At 41.6% G+C, this 21,320-nt stretch overlaps 1 protein-coding gene across 3 annotated transcripts; it reads left to right on the forward strand.

Annotated features, from left to right (window-relative positions):
• Nucleotides 1-92: 92 nt before the first annotated feature.
• Nucleotides 93-21,320, forward strand: trim46a (tripartite motif containing 46a). Of its 3 annotated transcripts, XM_067448773.1 has the most exons (12): nt 94-478; nt 3,085-3,340; nt 4,848-4,998; nt 6,720-6,918; nt 8,632-8,778; nt 9,020-9,115; nt 15,670-15,923; nt 16,143-16,264; nt 17,016-17,363; nt 18,224-18,453; nt 19,511-19,578; nt 19,681-21,320. In XM_067448773.1, exons 1-12 carry the CDS (start codon nt 419-421, stop codon nt 20,069-20,071), a joined length of 2,322 nt encoding a protein of 773 aa, XP_067304874.1. In that variant the 5' UTR covers nt 94-418; the 3' UTR covers nt 20,072-21,320. The 3 variants fall into 3 exon arrangements, with proteins under 3 accessions (XP_067304875.1, XP_067304876.1, XP_067304874.1); XM_067448774.1 differs by lacking the exons at nt 19,511-19,578; nt 19,681-21,320 and having other exon boundaries at nt 93-478; nt 17,776-18,243; XM_067448775.1 differs by lacking the exons at nt 19,511-19,578; nt 19,681-21,320 and having other exon boundaries at nt 93-478; nt 17,959-18,243.

Here is a 21,320-nt window from a genome sequence, read left to right on the forward strand (position 1 = left end):
TACATCATATTTTATTAATCATACCCATATTTATAGCCACCCAAGCTGCTCTCATGCATGCTCAGCATCCATGCGCATGCTCTTTAGGCTAATGATCTCCCCCTGAACATCTCATACCACCCATCGCCTACATGGATAGCTCAACATCCGTCAGAATAGACCACTGCAAGCACTGTTGGAAACCCCCTAAATCAACATGGATTGCGTTAAAATGGACCTCTTAGACACATTATCACTATAACGTTAAGGTCTTACAGCTGTCAATTTCAGTTTGGCTATGTTCAACCATTTTTTTTTTCGCGGTGACCTGACCTTATAAGCCGTTAATTGTTTAAATGATTCTATACGTAGAAAAAGGCGCTCAATAATAGCGTTTATTTCATTTGATATTAATCTAACAATCGGCATATTTCCGGCAATGGCAGATGCGGAGTTGCAAACCTTTACATCCATTATGGACGCCCTCGTGCGCATAAGCGTAAGTACATTTGCATTATTAAAACCACATATTTACACGTAATATGTAATTTGCTTGCGGTTGTTATTTAACACACAAATGCGTGTTGATGGTTAGCTTTCTAATAGACTAAATATGACATTTTTGTGTTTTTCATGCCGAAATCTAAAATACCGTTAAAATAGATTTACTCCCCCATTCTTCACTGATAGCATATTATTTGCTCGACAATAACACCTGTATGAAGAAACCGAGTATATTTTTATATTTCTGCTAAAGCGCATACACACGACTGCTTTTCCTCTGGTATTATCTATTTGCTCCTAAGCGAGGGCTAGTTTGGCCTAAAATATATATTTATTTTCCCGTAAACGATTGAATAGACGCATTTAGTCTACCTTAGAATGATTGATGCATATCAGATGCTGGCGCAACATATTAATTTATTTAAATGTTAGTGGAGATGTAAAGGAAGAAGCCTTTAAAATCTATAAGAAGGCCATAGAGCTGAGCTAATATCGCGCGACAGAAACAGAATGCATGTTGCCATAGATACGGGATTCAAAGAGGGCTGAGGCCGCGAGGCAGGAGCGTCTCTGTGGGAAACGGCTGGTCTCTCTTGATTAACTAAAAGTGGAAGACAGTTGGGCGAATTTAATTATTTGAATGGCTTATTGACAGAATGAAATGTATATGCTGTCAGCTCTAGGGCAAATAATTGCTAACATAAAAAAGCATACAATTGATTTGCTGGCCTCCCAGGCTGGTCTGTTGGCTGCTTTAGAGGTGTTTAGGGCACTTTTCTGCTGGTTAGCATCTTGCTAACTAAGCCCAGCTGAGCACTTGCTTGACTGGAAGAGCTATAAATATCAAAATTTTCTTTTTCAGCAGGGAAACCTTTTTTTTTCAAAGGAGACTAATGGAGTGCAAACAATGTCCATTTTCAGCAACCTGGTTCTAGAAATTTTTTTCCCATAGAGGTTTTTTGTTTTGTTTAAGAGTTATATGATGGACCAAACCAGTCATCTACAAACTGAATCAAAACATTACAAAGTTTAATATGAAGCACTTTTTTGGAAAATCAGACAAGAATGTACAAAACATCTTAATGAGAGAAAGAAGTACAACTGCAAAAGGTATCCTTTTAATTAAAAACAATGAAGAAATATAAAATGATTAAAAGAGGTTTGTATGGAAACAAAACATTTGACATTTATTGCAAAATAGACATAATATGCATACAAATATTTAAGTAGTTTGTGAGTGTATGAAGATTGAAGTTGCTCACTGTGCTTTATGGCAGTGAGCAGTCACTAAAGTGCTAATTTGGCATGGTTTATTTGCAATTCTGTGATTTAGTGGAGATTTTGGTAACACTTTAGTTTTGGGTCCAATTCTCACTATTAACAGTTGCTTATTAGCATGCATGTTATATCACTATAGGATACTGGCTGTTTATTAAGGTAAATAATATATTAATGTATTATTCTGCATAATCTTTCCTAATCCTATATCTAAACTTAACAGCTACCGTACTAACTAATAAGCAGTAATTTGGAGTCTATTGAGGCAAAAATTGTTAATTGTTGTTAATGGTTAATTTAATGTGAGAATTAGACCATAAACTAAAGTGTGACAGATTTCTCTGCAGAATCAAGAGTAATGTATTTTTTTTTCATCACTGTTAAATATGATTATTTAAGAATATGTTGAAATAACTTGGACTTGACTTTTTTTGACAAAAGCATATCGATTAACAAGCTCAGAGCTCTGTTTGTCTTTAAAGATTTTAAGATAAGTTAGCGTTCAGAATCAATTTCCCTATTGAGAAAATGAATGGATTTTTATTTCCAGAACTTACGATGGTTGTTTATGAGTATGGTCAAACTCAAATATAAAAAAAGTAATACAATTTTCACTTCCTTAAATTTAATATGGAACTTGAGTGTAAGGAATGTAAGTAAACAAGATTTCTGTGAAGATTTACATCAAGTTTTTCGAGTTGTTGAGGAACCATTTTCTTGCACTTCCATTGCACTCCTTTTGGAAACACCAAAGATGACTAACACATTTGAACAGATTTGTAAAAGCAGAAATAACTTTTAAATCCCTCAATTATTAATAAAATGTTACTATTACTTAGTCATATGTCTGAAATCATGACTTCATGATTTGAATGTTTCATAAAAGTATTTCCATTACTATGGAAATTTGTAGAAAAAGGGAAGTATTGACTACACTTTTAATAAACAACAGGGCTGTTTGTGTGTTGCTTTTGGCATTTGAATGATTTTCCTGATATGCAAATATTCTGACCTTTATCACACGTTTACTAACCAACAAATGCCAGTAATGTTTACTTTCCAAAAATTCAGTCCATAGCACAATCCATAACAAATGTCACTCATTAGAGTTCTACTCCAAATACACTGAATTTTTATTTTATTTTAATTATTATTATTATAAAGCCTTTACAATTAAAACAAAATACATGATTATGATCATGTCTAGAAATATCAGCATCATCTAAAATGTACTTAAAGGGAGAGTGTTGTCTGTGCTTGCATGGTCGTTTGCATGTTTTGCTCTGCTGAATATTTGTTAAAACTGTCCCTTTCTCTGTCTAGTCCAATATGAAGAGTATAGAGAGAGAGCTGCACTGTCCCGTGTGTGAGGAGATGGTGAAGCAGCCGATAGTGTTGCCATGTATGCACAGCGTGTGTGTGCTGTGTGCGGCAGAAGTCTTGGTTCAGAGAGGATACCCACCCCCTGAGCTCCCCCCAGAGCCTAACACACCCACCTCAAGCCCCAACACACGCTCTCCCCGACAGACACGCAGACCTCCGCCCAAAACAGATCGCCTCGACCGGGTGATCAGAACAGGTTTGTGTGTTCATCAATAAACACCTAGATCCAAATCAGGTGTGCTGTCCTTTTATTACACGGCTCTCTGCGGTGCGTGATTCTGATTTGTCAATCAATTGGTCAGTTTTGCAGTCAAGCATTTTTTATAGTGACACCTAAACTGTACACTACCTGTACAAACAATTTAAAAGTTTAGGGTTGGTATTCTTTTTAATGTATTGCTCACCAAGGCTGCATAAAAACATAAAACCAATATTGTGAAATATTATAACGATTCTAAACAACTGTTTTAATATATTTTTAAGTGCAAGTTATTCCAGTGATGTCAAAGCTGAATTTTCAGCATCATTTCTCCAGTCTTCAGTGTCACATGATCCCTCAGAAATCAATTTAATATGCTAACTTGGTCATGAAAACTTTCTTATTATTACCAATGTTGAAAAGAGTTGTTCTGCTAAAGATATTTGTGGAAACAGATACATTGTTTCAGGATTCCTTGATGAATAGAAAGTTCAAAAGAACATTGCTGAATAAAATGCTTAATTTCTTGTATAAAAAAAGAAAAAAAAAACATCTTACTTACCCAAACTTTTGAATTTTATTCGATTTTTTTTTAAACGTTTGACCTGATATCTATTATTCCATGTATCTTTTTGTGGTCTTTTTAACCACACATAATCAAATACTTTTAGCTCAATTTAATTAATCATGTCAATTGATTATTTATTTGATCATCATTTAATAATTATAATGTACTTATTATTTTAGGTATTTAAATTAATTGTATAAATTATTAATTTCAAATAATTGGATTATTTAATTAGATTAAATCATGCTTAAAATACGGCATGCCCGTTTTATTATTTGGTTGTAAGTTCATAAATATAATATTTATTTAAAAATGAATTTGTTATTTATTTAATTAAATTATGTATTAAAAGAAGATTTAGTTATTTCATTATCCCCAGTTTCACAGACAAGGCTTAAACTAGTCCCAGAGTAAAATGCATGTTTGAGCCGTTTTACCTGAAAGCATCTTGCACTGAAATATCTTAAAATATGTCAGTGCCATTGTTTCATCTCTAGATGCACACCAGTAATGTTTTAAAGCTCCTTAAATGTCCTAATTAAACTAAGGTCTAATCCTGGCTTAATCTAAACCCTGTCAATTGAGCCCAGATTAAATAACATTTAAAATGACGACATCATGATGTGACTTGAGCATAGTTTCGCTATTTGTTCTCTGTGCAAAAAGTGCATGGATGCTACTGTATCATTCAGATGTATTGTATCTATGCAGCACTTTGCAGGTGCGTGTGTGTTTAAATGTAGCTGCCGTCGTGATGGGCTGATTCTGAATGTGTCAGCAGCACACACACAGGGCCTTTGGATTCTGCTCTCTTTCTGCATTGACTAGCTTTTCCTTTCTTCTTCCTGCCTTAGATTTATAGGGGCTTAAAGAAGCTTTAATGTTGAAACAGCCTTTTCTATCTGCATCTCTGCATCTAAATTCTTTTTTGTGCAGTGTGTGGGACACATCCAGGAAGGAGGCGTAAAGACACCCCTCCAGTGATCATGCTGTTCCCCTGTCCTACCTGCAGAAAAGATGTGGAGCTGGGAGAGAGAGGGCTAGCAGATTGTCTGAGAAACCTCACGCTGGAGCGCATTGTGGAGAGGTCTCTCTCTCTCTCTCTCTCTCTCACTCTCTCTCTCTCTCTCTCTCTCTCTCTCTCTCTCTCTCTCTCTCTCTCTCTCACACCCACACCCACACACACACACACACACACACACACACACACACACACACACACACACACACGCGTTTGTTTTTGTGAAATGTTGAGACATTCCATAGGGTAATGGTTTTTATACTGAACAAACCATATTTTCTATCCCCCTACACTGCCCCTACCCCTAAACCTACCCATTACATGAAACATTCTGCCTTTTTACGTTCTCTAAAAAACCCAATCTGTACAATTTATAAGCATTTTGAAAAATAGGGACATTGGTAATGTCCTCATATTTCACCCTCTCCTTGTAATATGGTACCTATGTCATACCCAAGTCATTATACACATTTGTGTCCTGATTATTTCACAAAAACAAGCACACACACACACACACACACACACACACACACACACACACACACACACACACACACACACACACACACACACACACACACTTCCTCAGAGATGTCCTGCTTTTATTAATTGGAGCTACATTGAAATTAAATTCCAGTAACTGTACTTTAGGATGCAGAAATGTTGTTCTACTGGTTCTACTGAACAATAGATCAGATGTTCTAAACTTGCTTCTATTCATAGGCACAGGTTATATCTCTTTGAATATTTTCACATAGTCTCACTACGTGGACCAATCAAATCATCTTACTGGGATAGGAAAATTAAGTCAAGAAAAGGCGGAGACGGATATTAAGTATCTTCCTTCCAGTAAAGAGTTTGCGTGGCTCTCATTCCAATGTTAAAATGTTAAAAACCACAGGACTAAATTATAACTTAAAATAAGCAAGGGAATAAATATTTAACTCAAAATTTAAAATTATATTTAAAAACTTTATGACTTGCTTTCTTCAATGGAACACAAAAGGATGAGGGAGCTGAATGTAAGTGAAGTGTTGATGCTTTGTTTTTATGCAAACTTTGGACAGCTGGGCTACATTTACACCACACAAACAAACACACACTAGCCTGACAAGCCAGACCCACATCAAGATGTTTGGTCTGGAAACTCACCATAGACAGAGCTCAATCCGAGGGGCGGGATAAACGATTGTCTTTGTCTTTCAAACTCCCTCTGCACGCGATAGGATAGCGCTACACCAACCAGGGCAACGAAGGTGAAACAGAGCTTGTTGATAGATTAAACATTCACCGTATCCGGTCGGCAAAATTCCGAACACATCTTCCCTTTTTAAGAATGACTTCAGTGTCGTTCTTTGTTCTTTTCTCAGAGAAAAGCTTAACTCCAAGTCTTCCAGAGTCGCGGTCAAAGCTGATTCGAAAGACCGCCGTTCGCCAGTTTCTGTGTTTACTAGAAGCACGCAAACGCAACTCGGCTGTCGTCATTATGGCCCCGCCCACCGACTCTATACACGATGTGATTGGCCCGGCAAAAGTTAGGCGAATACAGCTCAGAAGGGTATTGAGAGTTCTAGACGACACTCGCGGGCAGATTAAATTTGCTGCTGCTAGGGTGAGTCTAGATTTCTAGGCTAAACACACACTTTACTTTCTGTACACAACTAATATATAATGAAATTAAGCAAGTGTGCATACATTTAACCCAAGTACATGTACATACTTACTTTTTAGATTAGCCTCAATGCACAAGAGATGACTGATGTCTTTCTCTTACTCCATGTGTGTAGGTACAGGCGCACAGTGAGTCTTGGCAGTATGGCCATCATGTGCCAGTTCTGTAAACCTCCTCAGCCTCTGGAGGCCACCAAAGGCTGCGCTGACTGCAGGTCCAACTTCTGTAACGAGTGCTTCAAACTGTACCATCCCTGGGGCACACCGCGAGCCCAACATGAGCACATCATGCCCACACACAGCTTCAGACCCAAGGTAAGAGCACATGGGACCCTTCTGAAAGATGATCACCACAAACATAAAGAAAGGAGAGTCTTTGTTTACGTTCAGACTGTCAGTCCAAAACTGATTTTTGTGCATATCCGATTCAAATCCGATAAGATTTTGCAAGGGTGAACGGCAAAAAAATCAGTGATTTTTACAAATCAGTCTTGAGTTGCATTCATGTGGTTTGAAATCCTATTGTTGATGTTGTTTTTGGCCTATTCCTACAACACAATGGCATTGCCATATAAACCTATGCAGATATAATGGAAAAAATAAAAGACCTAAACAGTTGTAATACACAAATAATAAATCAAAGTGTGGATCTCTCGACTATTTGCAGTTGTGTTTGCTGAATAACTGCACTTACGTTTGTCACTCTGTGTGACAATACAAAGTCTTTTGGCTGTTGGTTTAATAGAAAAACTGCAATGTGGAATTTCACTGTTTTAATTATTTAATTTTTCCATTAAGCCTAAATGCTAAATAGCCTATAATAAATCATTAAACTAGATAAGGTAAAATAAACCATGCGTGTGGGTCAACATTCTCTTGCTTATAGGTCAAAGTGCAACAATTCTGATCAAATGTAAAAATATATTTCCAATTGACACCAATCATTGTGAATATAATTTTTAGCAAAATAATCTGGATTATCAATGAAGCATGACGAAAATATGTTTTCATTGCAAAAACTAGAAAAAAATGCTCAGACATTTAGTTGCACAAAACCTGACTAAACAATGACAGGACAAAGTTATAGTTATAAAATTTATATTTTATACTTATACTTATAAGTTATAAAACTAAATATATTAAAAACTAAAAATGACATTTGACACAGGACTAAGAATTTTAATGAAAACTGAATAAAAAAATTGCTGACAAAATTAACATTAGTACTAATCCTGTCATTAATTTTAGATCAGATTCCAGTCGGATACACAAATAATCGGATTTGACATTTAACTCCAGGTCAGATAGTTAACATCCAAAATTATTCACACATAGCAGTATTTTGAGAAAATTTACCATCATCCATATATTTTTCAATCAACTCTGAATTAACAACATGCACCACTGCCAAATTGTCTATATATTGTCAGTATCATTATGTTCACAACTTGAACCGGTAATAATTACTTTAATGAGCTTCATAGTTTCTAAAATGAATACATGATGTTAGCTAACTGTATTATCTCAGAACTATACATTTCTGTTCTGTAATATGGACTTTAATTGGACCAAGCCTGCAGTACCCCTCTCAGATACTGAAGCTTTCGCGCCTCGATCCTCACGCCTGGATTCGAAAATTCTGCTTTGCCATCTCAAGAATAAATTACATTTTAAATTATATTAAAATAGAAAAATAGTTATTTTATATTGTATTAATGTGTTACTGTATTATTCATTTTACTGTATTTTGAACAAATAAATGCAGCCATGGTAAGCATAAAACATTTCTTTCAAAAACAAAAAAACTACAATTTTGTAAAACACAAAAAAATGTATTGACCTTTAAGTTCTGTATAAAAGAGATCAACCCCATGCAAATAATATTCAAATATTGTCCTTTTCCTCAGCAGTCGACCCAGAGGATTTTCAATTAACATATTAGTCTCAAAACTTCCCATTAATCTCATTTCCTCCCTCTCTGTCTTTTTTCCTGTTTCTTGATCTTCTCTTTCTCTCACTCACTTGCAGGTATTAGTTTGTGTGGAACATGAGCAGGAGAGGTTGCAGTTTTACTGCAGATCATGTCAGCATCTGTTGTGTCCACTTTGTAAACTGCGTCGGGCCCACAGTGGACACAAGATCATTCCTATTGCATTGGCTTACCAAACTCTAAAGGTATCTGTTCCTTGTATGATCTATAGAGTTGAATCTTTAGACTATAAATGTAACTATAAATAATTAGTGAGACTATAAACGTAACTATAGACTATAAATGTAATTATGCCCAACATGCCCTTCTTTCCTGTATAAAATGGTTATTTGAGCTAATCTTTCTAAGCTCTAGCCCTGCACAGAAGATCTACAGTGTCGTCTGTGTTTAACGTAACTCACCTTTCTCCATGTTGTCAAATCATAGGAGAAGATCACCAAGGAGATGAACTGCATCTTGGCCAATCAGGATTCAATACAGGCACAGATCACCCAAGTAGAAAGCGGTATTGCTCAGACCGAGGTACACAGCATTGGTGTATTATTTCTATGTAGACATTTTAAATGTATAATATGTATCTTAAATGGTTAGTTCACCCAAAAATGAAATTGATGTCATTAATGACTCACCCTAATGTCGTTCCACACCCGTAAGACCTTCGTTCATCCTTCAAGATATTTTATATTTTAGTCCCAGAGCATATGCAGTCAATGCACACTATACTGTCCATGTCCAGAAAGATAATAAAAACATCATCAAAGTAGTCCATCTGTGACATCAGTTGGTTGGTTAGAATCTTTTGAAGCGTCGACGATACATTTTGGTCCAAAAAATACGACTTTATTCAGCATTGTCTTCTCTTCCGCATTTGTTTTCAAACCTCAAATAAAGAATCAAACAGTTGTGAATTAGCAGATTGATTCGTGATTTGTGTCGCCAATGTCACGTGATTTCAGCAGTTTGCCAGTTTGACACGTGATCCGAATCATGATTCATGACCGATTTAATCTTTATTTGAGGAACACGGAAGAGAAGACAATGCTGAATAAAGTAAATGTATTGTTGACAAATGCATTGTTTGTCAAAAGAGTCTAACTAACCATCTGATGTCACATATGGACTACTTTGATGATGTTTTTTTCATTACCTTCTGGGTGTGGACAGCAAGTGGGCATACACTTACATTCAAAGGACAGAAAGCCCTTGGACTAAATCTAAAATATCTTAAACTGTGTTCTGAAGATGAACGGAGGTCTTACGGGTGTGGAACGACATTGGAGTCATTAATGAAAGAAATTAAATTTTTGGGTGAACTAACACTTTAAATGCAACACCCCTTACCATAATCGTGAGCTTCAGCTTTCGAAGTAATTACAAAGACAGTTAATAATGTCATCCATTTTTACCAAATCAGCTTGAGCCAGCGTAGAACTCTGAAAATGCAGATGACCGAGGCGATTGATCGGATGCTTTTCTGCATTAGAAGAATGCAAGCCGCGGTTCAGCTGAAAGTGACAAATGCCAGTGTGAAAGCACAGGTTGCGTGCTGTTTCAGCTCTGCTTCAGCGGCCAGTGTGAAGCAGAACACTGCATCTATGTTTGTCATATTTTCACCACAAGTTATAAGCAGAGAACAGAGGATACTATGTTTGAGAACATAAATCAATCTGTGCACTTTCCATCATAAGAATGACAATCATTAAACAACACTGCATTTTGAACAGCAAATACTTCAACAAATAATAAAACATACATGCAGGCTCTGATTCAGAAGCACCAGATTGCCCTAGCAAAGTTGGAATCATCCCATTTTATAAAAATAGACTTTATGCACAGCTGGTCTTGTACTCTCCCAGGTTCAGAAAACTTTCCTCTGTAAAAATGCGCTGCACACGCATACATATTTGAGTTGTACTGTTCTGGAACGGTGCTGTAAATAAATCTTAAAGGGTTAGTTCACCCAAAAACGAAAATTCTGTCATTAATTACTTACCCTCATGTCATTCTACACCTGTAAGACCTCCGTTCATCTTTGGAACACAAATTAAGATATTTTTGGTGATTCACGACTTGGATCGCTAGTCAAACCTGCCAAACTGCTGAAATCACGTGACTTTGGCGATCCAAATCATGTATACACTGATTCATAACGTTTGAAGCTTTGTTTTGAAATCGGCCCATCACTATATAAGTTGCTAATTCATTTTTTTTGCGCACAGAAACTATACTTGTCACTTCATAAAATGATTGTAGAATCACTGTAGTGAGATGGGCTTTGTAACGACGTCTTTAGTGCCTTTTATGGGTCTTGAGAGAGGAAATGACATTGGCGTCAATGAAGGGCTGTCTGAGCCAGCGAAGATCTTTCATATCTTGCGAAGATGAACGGAGGTCTTGCAGGTGTCGAACGACATGAGGGTAAGCAATTAATGACAGAATTCATTTTTTTTGGGTGAACTAACCCTTTAACCACTGATTCCTAATTGCATCCACTTTCGGAAGGGAAAATAAAGTGTTGATTTTGCTTTGGCATAGAGACACACAGCGTCTCAACAATATGTCAGTGACAACACTACGATAACTGAAGCCATACCTTCTATCTTTGCATATGCATTTGGGCGGCATTATGCACATAACATGCATTCCCTTTCGTTCAGTCACTCCGACGTAACGTCAGTGACTGACGAATGGGGGTTTCGCTTAGAAGCCTATCATCTCCGAGACTAGAAAGCGCCCAATGGCAGTGCCAATGCCATGGGCATGCAAGATTTGCATGCGTAACTCCGCCTACCCACGTGGGTATATAAGGAAGTATAGAAAGAAAGAACTGACATACCCATCTCTGAGCACCCAGAGACCGGTGACGGCAGTGTGCGCCGCCCCCGGGCCACGCCGCTCTCGTCCCTCTCTGTCGCCAGCCCCCTCTCAGAGCAGACCCCAGTGGAACGCGAGTCCTTCCCTGGTCTCCTCTGTCAGGCCGTTACCGCCGCCCCGACACCGGGCCGCTATGCCACCCAAGTCCGGGCCGGTAACGCTGCCTCGCTGCCCCACCGAGGGTACGCCGGTGCTCCGTATGACCCCGTTGGTACACTCCCTGGGACCGTGGCTACAGCTGCCGGGATAGTCCCGCTGGGTCGCACGGACCATCCGGCTCGGCTATGCGATTCAGTTCGCGCGAGCTCCTCCCCGCTTCCGGGGTGTCCGGTACACCATGGTGGGGTCCAATGCCCCAGTCATGCGTGCGGAGATCGCGACACTACTGGTGAAGGGCGCAGTCGAGCTCGTCCCTCCAGCCGAGATGAAGTCCGGCTTTTACAGCCCTTACTTCATTGTACCAAAGAAATCCGGTGGGTTACGACCGATCCTGGACCTTCGCGTCCTGAACCGATCCCTGTACAGGCTTCCGTTCAGGAGGTTGACTGCGAAACGCCTTTTCGAATGCGTTCGTCCATGCGATTGGTTTGCAGCGATCGACCTGAAGGACGCGTACTTCAATGTGTCCATCCTTCCGCGACGCAGACCGTTCCTACGGTTTGCTTTCGAAGGGCGGGTATATCAGTATGCCGTACTACCATTCGGGCTAGCTCTGTCCCCTCGCGTCTTCACGAAGATTGTCGAGGCAGCCCTTGCGCCCCTCAGGCAGCAAGGGGTTCGCATCCTGAACTATCTCGACGACTGGCTCATACTGGGCCACTCTCGGGACCGGGTGTGCGAACACAGAGATCTGGTTCTCCACCACTTAGCTCGTCTGGGCCTTCGGGTCAACTGGGAGAAGAGCAAACTCTGCCCAGTGCAGAGGATCTCTTTTCTCGGTATGGAGATCGACTTGGTCGCCATGTGTGCGCAGCTTACCGGCGTGCGCGCGCGGTCACTGGTGACTTGCTTCCGTCAGATAGAGAGCAAGAGCGCGGTTCCACTGAAACTGTTTCAGAGGCTCCTGGGGCATATGGCATCTGCAGCCGTGGTGACGCCGCTCGGATTGCTTCATATGAGACCGCTTCAGCACTGGCTTCGCGATCGAGTCCCGAGATGGGCATGGCAGTCTGGCACGCTCCTGGTCCCAGTGACTCGGGCCTGCAGACAGACACTCACCCAGTGGTCGAACCTCATCTTTCTACGGGCAGGTGTGCCCTTAGAACGAGTTTCCCGGCATGTTGTTGAGTCAACAGATGCGTCCACCACGGGCTGGGGTGCCATGTGCAATGGACATGCAGCCACCGGCTCTTGGTCAGAGAGCCAGAGCCGCCTACATATCAATTGCCTCGAGTTGCTGGCAGTTCGGTTCGCCTTGCACCGCTTCCTAGCGTTGTTGAAGGGCCAACACGTTCTGGTCAGATCAGACAACACGGCCGTAGTAGCGTACATCAACCACCAGGGTGGTCTACGCTCCCGCCGCATGTCTCATCTCGCCCGCCATCTCGTTTTATGGAGTCAGAAGCGCCTGAGGTCCCTTCGTGCTGTCCATATCCCGGGGATCCTGAACCGTGCAGCCGACGAGCTCTCACGGTTTCAGTCAATCCCTGGGGAGTGGAGACTCCATCCCCAGTCGGTCCAGCTGATCTGGGATCAGTTCGGGGACGCACAGGTAGATCTGTTTGCCTCCCACGACTCATCCCATTGCAGCCTGTACTATTCCCTGACCGAGGGCACGCTCGGCACGGATGCACTGGCGCACAGCTGGCCGCAGGGCCTACGCAAGTATGCGTTTCCCCCAGTGAGCCTTCTTTCACGTGTTCTGTGCAAGGTCAGGGAGGACAAGGAGCAGGTCATCTTGGTCGCCCCGTACTGGCACGGCCAGACCTGGTTCCCAGAACTAGTTCTCCTTGCGACAGCCCCTCCCTGGCCGATTCCTCTGAGACAGGATCTACTCTCTCAGAGACGGGGCACCCTGTGGCACCCGCGTCCCGATCTTTTGAACCTCCACGTGTGGCTCCTGGACGGGACGCGGCAGGTTTGAGTACCCTACCACCTACGGCGGTGGCTACCATCACTTCCGCTCGGGCCGAGTCCACGAGACAGGCCTATGCGTTGAAGAAGACCCCAAGAAGCCAAGAAGACCCCTGGAAATGCCCGATCGGGTCTGTGCTCTCTTTCCTCCAGGAAGGGTTGGATCGAAGGCTGTCTCCATCCACCCTGAAGGTTTATGTGGCCGCTATCGCCGCCTATCATGACCTCTTGGACGGGGAAACGGTAAGTAAGCACGACCTGGTCATCAGGTTCCTGAGGGGTGCGAGGAGACTACATCCTCCTCGTGCTCCTCTCGTACCCTCTTGGGACCTCTCAGTAGTTCTAAGTGCTCTGCAGAGGGCCCCATTTGAGCCTTTGCGGTCAGTAGATGTTAAGTTCTTGTCTATGAAGACAGCGCTCCTGACCGCATTGGCCTCCATCAAGAGGGTAGGGGACCTGCAGGCATTTTCGGTTGACGAAGAGTGCCTGGAATTCGGGCCGGCTGACTCTCACGTGATCCTGAGACCCCGGCCTGGATATGTGCCCAAGGTTCCCACCACTCCGTTCAGAGACCAGGTGGTGAACCTGCAAGCGCTGCCTTTGGAGGAGGCAGACCCAGCCTTGGCATTGCTCTGTCCAGTACGCGCCCTTCGCGCTTACGTAGACAGGACGCAGTGTTTCAGGACCACAGACCAGCTCTTTGTCTGTTATGGTGGGAAGCTGAAAGGGAAGGCTCTCTCAAAGCAAAGGCTGTCTCACTGGATAGTGGACACCATTGTTTTGGCTTACCAGCAGCAGGGACGTCCATGTCCCCTTGGGGTCAGGGCCCATTCCACTCGGAGTGTGGCCTCCTCTTGGGCTTTAGCACATGGCGCTCCGCTGACAGACATCTGCAGAGCTGCAGGCTGGGCGACACCAAACACATTCGTCAGGTTCTATAACCTCCGAGTGGAGCCTGTATCCGACTATGCACTCGCCTCTACTAGTGGCCGGTAAGGATTGGCTCAGGTGTCTTCGCTCGCTCGCCATTCCACTCCACGGACTGGATACGTGCAATATTCTTCTCAGGTGAGCTCCCCGAGAGCCCTGAGCTCCTCCAGCACTGACGACGCCGACGCCAGTAAGTCTGCCCTTAGCCCAGACACTCGTGTCCGGCCAGGTGCCCCATGTGCATGGTTCCCCTCCAGCGACCCCCACATGTGTATTTCCACCGTAAGCCTCCCTGAGCGGGTGTATTCCCTTGGCAACCTTGCCACCCCCTGGGGTTAAAAATCCACCTGCGGCTGGTACCCCAGTGATCTTCCGTATGCAGCCCCCCGGGTCATACGTGTATTCCTAAGTCCTCCCTACGGGTAGGCATCTTGGCGCATATCTCCTCCTGGAAAATACCTCCCAGTGTACCTTGGTATTCCTGCGTTAAGTAGAGGCCTTTGACCATCCTAACTTGCATCAGGGTTCTCACGCTTGCGCAGGGCACTGGAAGACAGCCGAGTGGCGTTATTGCATTGGGACCCCCATTCGTCAGTCACTGACGTTACGTCGGAGTGACTGAACGAAAGGGAACGTCTCGATTACGTATGTAACCCTCGTTCCCTGAGTAGGGAACGGAGACGTAACGTCCCGTTGCCACATCCGCTGTACCGCTGGAACAGGAGTTCAACTTGGCTCCTCAGCAGGTAAAACATAATACGGTTATGCCAGCTACTTCCTTATATACCCACGTGGGTAGGCGGAGTTACGCATGCAAATCTCGCATGCCCATGGCATTGGCACTGCCATTGGGCGCTTTCTAGTCTCAGAGATGATAGGCTTCTAAGCGAAACCCCCATTCGTCAGTCACTGACGTTACGTCTCCGTTCCCTCCTCAGGGAACGAGGGTTACATACGTAACCGAGACGTTATGCATATGCATGACGTAGGTCGGTGAGGGATTAACAAACACAGTAACACAGTATTGCTTATGGTACATTAAGTAATGTTAACAAATGAGACCTCACTGTAAAGTGTTACTAAATATATTAATTATAAAATAAATTTAATATTTACATATTGATATATTTATGATGTTTAAAAAGATATGTCAAGCTTTGCTCTTCCCTTTTTCTGTCCTGTTCAATCTCTTTATTCAGGTGAACAGCGCAGTGGCTAAGGAGCAGTTGAATCAGTATGTGAGTGAATTGCGTGGTGTGCTGGCAGAGCGTCAGGGGGCTTTGGCCATGTTGATGGAGGGGGCTCGTGCACAGCGGGCAGGGGCTCTGAACACACAGCTCTCTGAAAAACAGAGTCTTTTGGAAAACGCAGGGCTGCTCACATACACTCAGGAGCTTCTTAAGGAAACCGACCAGCCGTGCTTTGTGCAGGCCGCCAGAATCACGCACAACAGGTTAGACTGTGTGTTTGTGGGTTTTTGTTGCTGGGATTATTTGAATCTAGTCATTTATGAAATACAAAACCCACAATAGCCTATTGTGTGTTTCCATTGAACTACTTTCAGTAAGGTAAACAGACGTTGGAATATTATGTTACACATAGTCAATGGTTTTGCAGAGAGCTTCTTTATATTTCATAGTTTTACTTGGTTTTTTATCTTTTTTCTTCTCAGACTGGTAAAAGCAATAGAACATCTTCAGCATTTCTCTCTATCTGCTGATCCCTCTTTTCGACACTATCAGATGGACGTCTCCAGAGAACTCAAAGCACTCAGCAGCATGGACTTTATACAAGGTTTTTATAAAAACTAAATTTTCTTAAATAGCTTGGGCCCTATCATAAACCCGGCGCAAATGCGATGCCAGGCCAGATGCAAATGTTTTTTGCTAGTTTCAGCCCGATGCAGTTATTATTTTCACGTGTTGTTTAAATAGCAAATGCACTTGCGCCCATCTGTTTGTCCATGACGCCCATGGGCGAACAGATGGACGCGAGTGCATTTGCTATTTAAACAACATGGTGCTGGACTTGAAAATAATACGCACAAGGTGTGTTCAGACACATTGTTGGCTCGTGGCTATTTTGAGACAACTGAACACGCAGTATTTTTTGTGTTTAATTAAAGAACGCATTAGTAATATGCGCCTATAGGTGGGTGCACAATGTGCTTGTTACACACACAGGGATGTGCGGCAGCGCACAAATATTATTTTAAATAATAATAATAATAAAAGTAAGAAGATTCTTCTCTGGAGAAGTCAATAGAATAGAATAGAAAATCCACCATGGTGCAAATGCAACTGGCTTTTAAAGGAAACAGAATATGAGACTCTTTTTGGTTTATTGCACGTTACGACCCTTTTAGAACATGTGCCGGTCGCTCTAAACGTTTTTTCCATGGTAAAAGTAACAAAAGGGGATTCGGACACACCGTGCCCTCAGATCATTAAAATTGTACCCTTTGAGTTGGTTTTCTAGGTTATTTATAGCATAATTTAACAAGTTGAATTCACATCTAACCCGGGCCCTCATTTTCCTTCTGCAGCGCCATTGGCTCCTGTGATTGACACTCAAAAGACCCTGGCCTATAACGAGCTCTATTTGTGCTGGCGCCTCCCTCAGGACTCCGCTCCCGCCTGGCACTACTCAGTGGAGTATCAGAGGAAAGTGGGCGGAGCTGGAGCATTATGGGGCAGAGTCTGGTCTGAAGGAAGCTCAGGAAGTAATGGCACACACTCTCACTGGCAGCGTCTGGATGATGTGGGCGGGACCAGTGCAGTGATTGACAAGCTAGAGATGGACAGTGTGTATGTCCTAAGAGTTCGAGGCTGTAATAAGGCAGGGTTTGGAGAGTACAGTGAGGAGGTGTATCTGCACACACCTCCTGCACCAGGTAAGACACGTCCAAAATCACTTCAAACTGTCAGTAATTCAGAAGCACAATTATTTCCCTCAAGCTGCCTATTTTCTCACATATTGAATGCTTTGTTTTTGCATCTTTTCCAGTCATTCTATTACTTTGACTTAGAATTTACATATCTATCTATCTATCTATCTATCTATCTATCTATCTATCTATCTATCTATCTATCTATCTATCTATCTATCTATCTATCTATCTATCTATCTATCTATCTATCTATCTATCTATCTATCTATCTATCTATCTATCTATCTATCTATCTATCTATCTATCTATCTATCTATCATTGATCCATTCATGTCACAATTTATTACATCAAACTGAACCTGTTCTTGTTTTGTGCTAATATACGTCATATTCTCTCTTTTTTTCTCTCATACAGTTAATTATGTTGCTTATCGCTAGTATATTTCTAGGTGCTTACACACAACTCTTTGACACATCTCTTTTTTGCTCTTCTCTCTGTATTATTTCTCCTTCTGCTTCCTGTTATTCTCTACCTTCCTTTGTTCCTGTTATCTCTGCTGTTTCTTTGACTTGTATTCCTATTTAACTGGAATATCAGCTGCTTGATCTCCTCTGAATCCTAGAGTCCTGGAATATGTACAATGTTCCTGCTTTCCTCTTTGTTTCCCCTCTTTTCTCCAAATTTCCAATCCCATTTCTTCCCTTTTATCCTTCTCCATACATATCCCTCCTCCCTGTTTCATTATCTCCTATGTATGTTGTTTCACTCCCTCATCCTCTTTTCATTTTGTGTTCTGCTCCCTATGACCTGACATTTCCATCCCTCTCCTCCACTCCTCTCCTCCTGCATACCTCAATCTCAGTGTTGTCGTTCTGCCTGGATTCGCGCTGGGGCCTGCATGCGGAGCGGGTGGCGCTGGGGAAAGGGCAGACGTACGCCCGGAGTGTTCCTGGGATGACTCTGTTGCAGGCAGCTGATCGGGCCCTCACCTCATGTCACCTCACCTCGGACCTCCTTGTGGCCGATGTTTCTATCACACAGGGACGACACTACTGGGCATGCTCAGTGGAGCCTGGATCCTACCTGGTTAAGGTGAACATAGACTGCCTTTCAGCAGTGATTTTTATATGATTTTTATTTCGAAAGTAATTATTACTTTACAGTTTTTCTCAGTCGCTTTGGTACATTTCTCAAATCAAACTCACAGTTTGCAAAACAGTAAGTGCATTTCTCAAAACAATTTGTACAAATAGCAAAACACCAATGATAACCTGCAAAAGCCACTCTCTTACTCAAAATCCTTCAAAAGTAAATATCTGTGTCAATGAACATGTCAGTGCCATCAGAATGACAAGTCCTTGTGTCAATGTGTACGGATAAGACAGTCAAATTGTTTAGTCATGTTGTCAATATAGCAGTTCACTTTGGAGGGATGTTCTGATGGAAACTATGGCTAAAGCTTTGATGACAGTTATTGTCAATTGTAAGTTATGCTTGACATATTACGATAACTTGTTCAACCATTTTGCATGTAAAGACTTATGCTATGAGTTTGTGCCTAAATGTTGTGGGGGGTGAGACTATTCAACAGAGACCCAATATAATACATTTTGATCAACATGACATAAGCAACTGATAATGTAGGAAACAACAGAGAATTGTACAAAATCATTGGCATGGATGTACCAAAGCATTTGCAACTTGTTCAAAGAAATGAGAAACTGCTTTTTTGATGTGCACAAGTGACACAATGATGTGAGAATTGAACAGGTAGTTGTGAGAATTTCAATATTGATCTGAGAAATGTACCAAAGCGACTGAGAAAAACTGTAATACGCATAAGTATATATATATATATATATATATATATATATATATATATATATATATATATACACTTTTTATATATATATATATACACTTTTTATATATATATATATGTATATATATATATATATATAAATATATACTTTTTTATTATATATAATTTTTTTAATAATGTGTCTTCCATTTCCTGTAAAGTAGCATTTTTGGAGATACAAGGTTTCCACACAACAGCGACGATTTATATTTTAAAATGAACAAATACAAAAATAAAAAAAAACTTTAAAATGTCTATGCCTTAATGAATTGTTTTCCATGTGTGTAGGTGGGAGTGGGTGTTGAAGCAAAACTGCAGGAGTGGTTCCATCTTCCACAAGACATGGCAAGTCCACGGTGAGGAGAAACAGACTTTTTAAACACTTCAGAGTTGACTGAGGAAGACTTTTTTTTGTAAGCTATATTATTGATTATTTTTGTCCCCCCATTTCACTGTAGGTACGATCCAGACAGTGGTCATGACAGCGGTGCAGAGGATGCCCAGGACTGCCCTCCTCCATTCTGTTTCCTCACAATGGGTATGGGTAAGATTTTACTACCCAAGTGTGGGGCATCTAACACTTCTACTGGCCCCCTCACTGCCCCCCTGCCGCCTCGCCTCGGACTCTGTCTGGACTTTGAGAAGGGGCGTCTCACTTTCTACGACGCACACTCCCTGCGAGTGCTGTGGGAGGGGACTGTCGATTGCTCCGCCCCTGTTTGCCCAGCGTTCTGCTTCATCGGCGGAGGGGCTCTGCAGCTTCAGGAGTTAATAGCCAATCGCAGTGCAGAGCAGAACCCGCCAAGACGAGTGACCATCCAAACACGGGCCACCGACGCCGCTCACTGAATTGTCTGATCGCTTTAAAACTAATCTGCACCTTTAGGCAAATATTCTTTTAGCGTTTTCTATCGACTTTGTTTACGAGCTTATTTCATAGCTAACGATGCATTGACTGAAGATATTTTATATTAAGATTGATTTAATTTCAAAGTATACACATTAAAAAGTTTATGGATGCTAACAACATGTAGCATGCTAACAACATGTAGGTCTGCATTAAATAATGAGGAATTGTTCATTTTTATGGCTACAAAATCAAAAACAATGGAAATATAGTCCATGTATGATTCAGGTTCACTCATGACAAATTATTTTTGAAAGTTCTTATAAAAAACAAATGATTCCTCGCTATTTACAAACTCGTTTTCCAGCATTGTTAGCATGCGAAACGCCCAATAAGGGCACGCTAATAGTTGGCAACCACCTTGATTTATTCATTAACAATGTATGTGCTCTTTACAGGAATGTTTAAACGTCTTGACGTGATCATGTTGCAGTTCTTATCCATCTGTTTACAGCTGTCATGTTGATCAGTTTCGTGTTTCTGAGTAGTTCCCGACGTCCTTGAGTTGTGTTGCTACTTTGAGGCTCAACCAAGATGTCAAACCGTGGTTTGGACATGTTGTATTGGTATCAGTCCACGTTCTGTGCATAGAGACCTTGTCTGTTTGGTTTGTTTGGGCCAGAACAAGGTTGACAGTAAAAGCGAAACAAAAAGAACAACATTGTAATGAAAAGAACCTGCTCCCTACAGGTGCCTGCTCTATTGTTATACAACCGACTCCCATTTAAATGTCCTAAATAATAATCTTCAAAACACAACAGTCTTTGACACATCATACTTTTTTTAGGCTTTTTATTTTTTTGCAGACCGGGTAGGGCAACAACGGTTTAGCGGGTAAAGTTGATTTTCAGAAATGGATGCTGCTTATGACCGTGCAACTGTCAGTTGTAAGTCTGTGTGTGCGTGTGTGTCGAGGGCATTTTTGAATTGTATGCTGAACGTCGAATGTATTTATGGTGCGCGTGCGCGAGTGTGTGATATGTTGCAATAAACAAAGACAGTTGCTGAAAGCTCTGTTTTTTGGCCATGTTTCCCGCTATTTGAGTGCATTGTGGCAGATTCAGGTCTCATTGTGTGAATTTATATTGATGTTGAGGATATTATGTAGCATTTCTTAAACCGGCCCTTTGAAAACAGGCGAAATGTTTGTAAAATACACTAATGGCAGAAGTGAAATAAAGCATCAATGTT

This window comes from Pseudorasbora parva, chromosome 7 (assembly GCF_024679245.1).
Source record: "Pseudorasbora parva isolate DD20220531a chromosome 7, ASM2467924v1, whole genome shotgun sequence".
In the NCBI taxonomy this organism is placed as follows: Eukaryota; Metazoa; Chordata; class Actinopteri; order Cypriniformes; family Gobionidae; genus Pseudorasbora; species Pseudorasbora parva.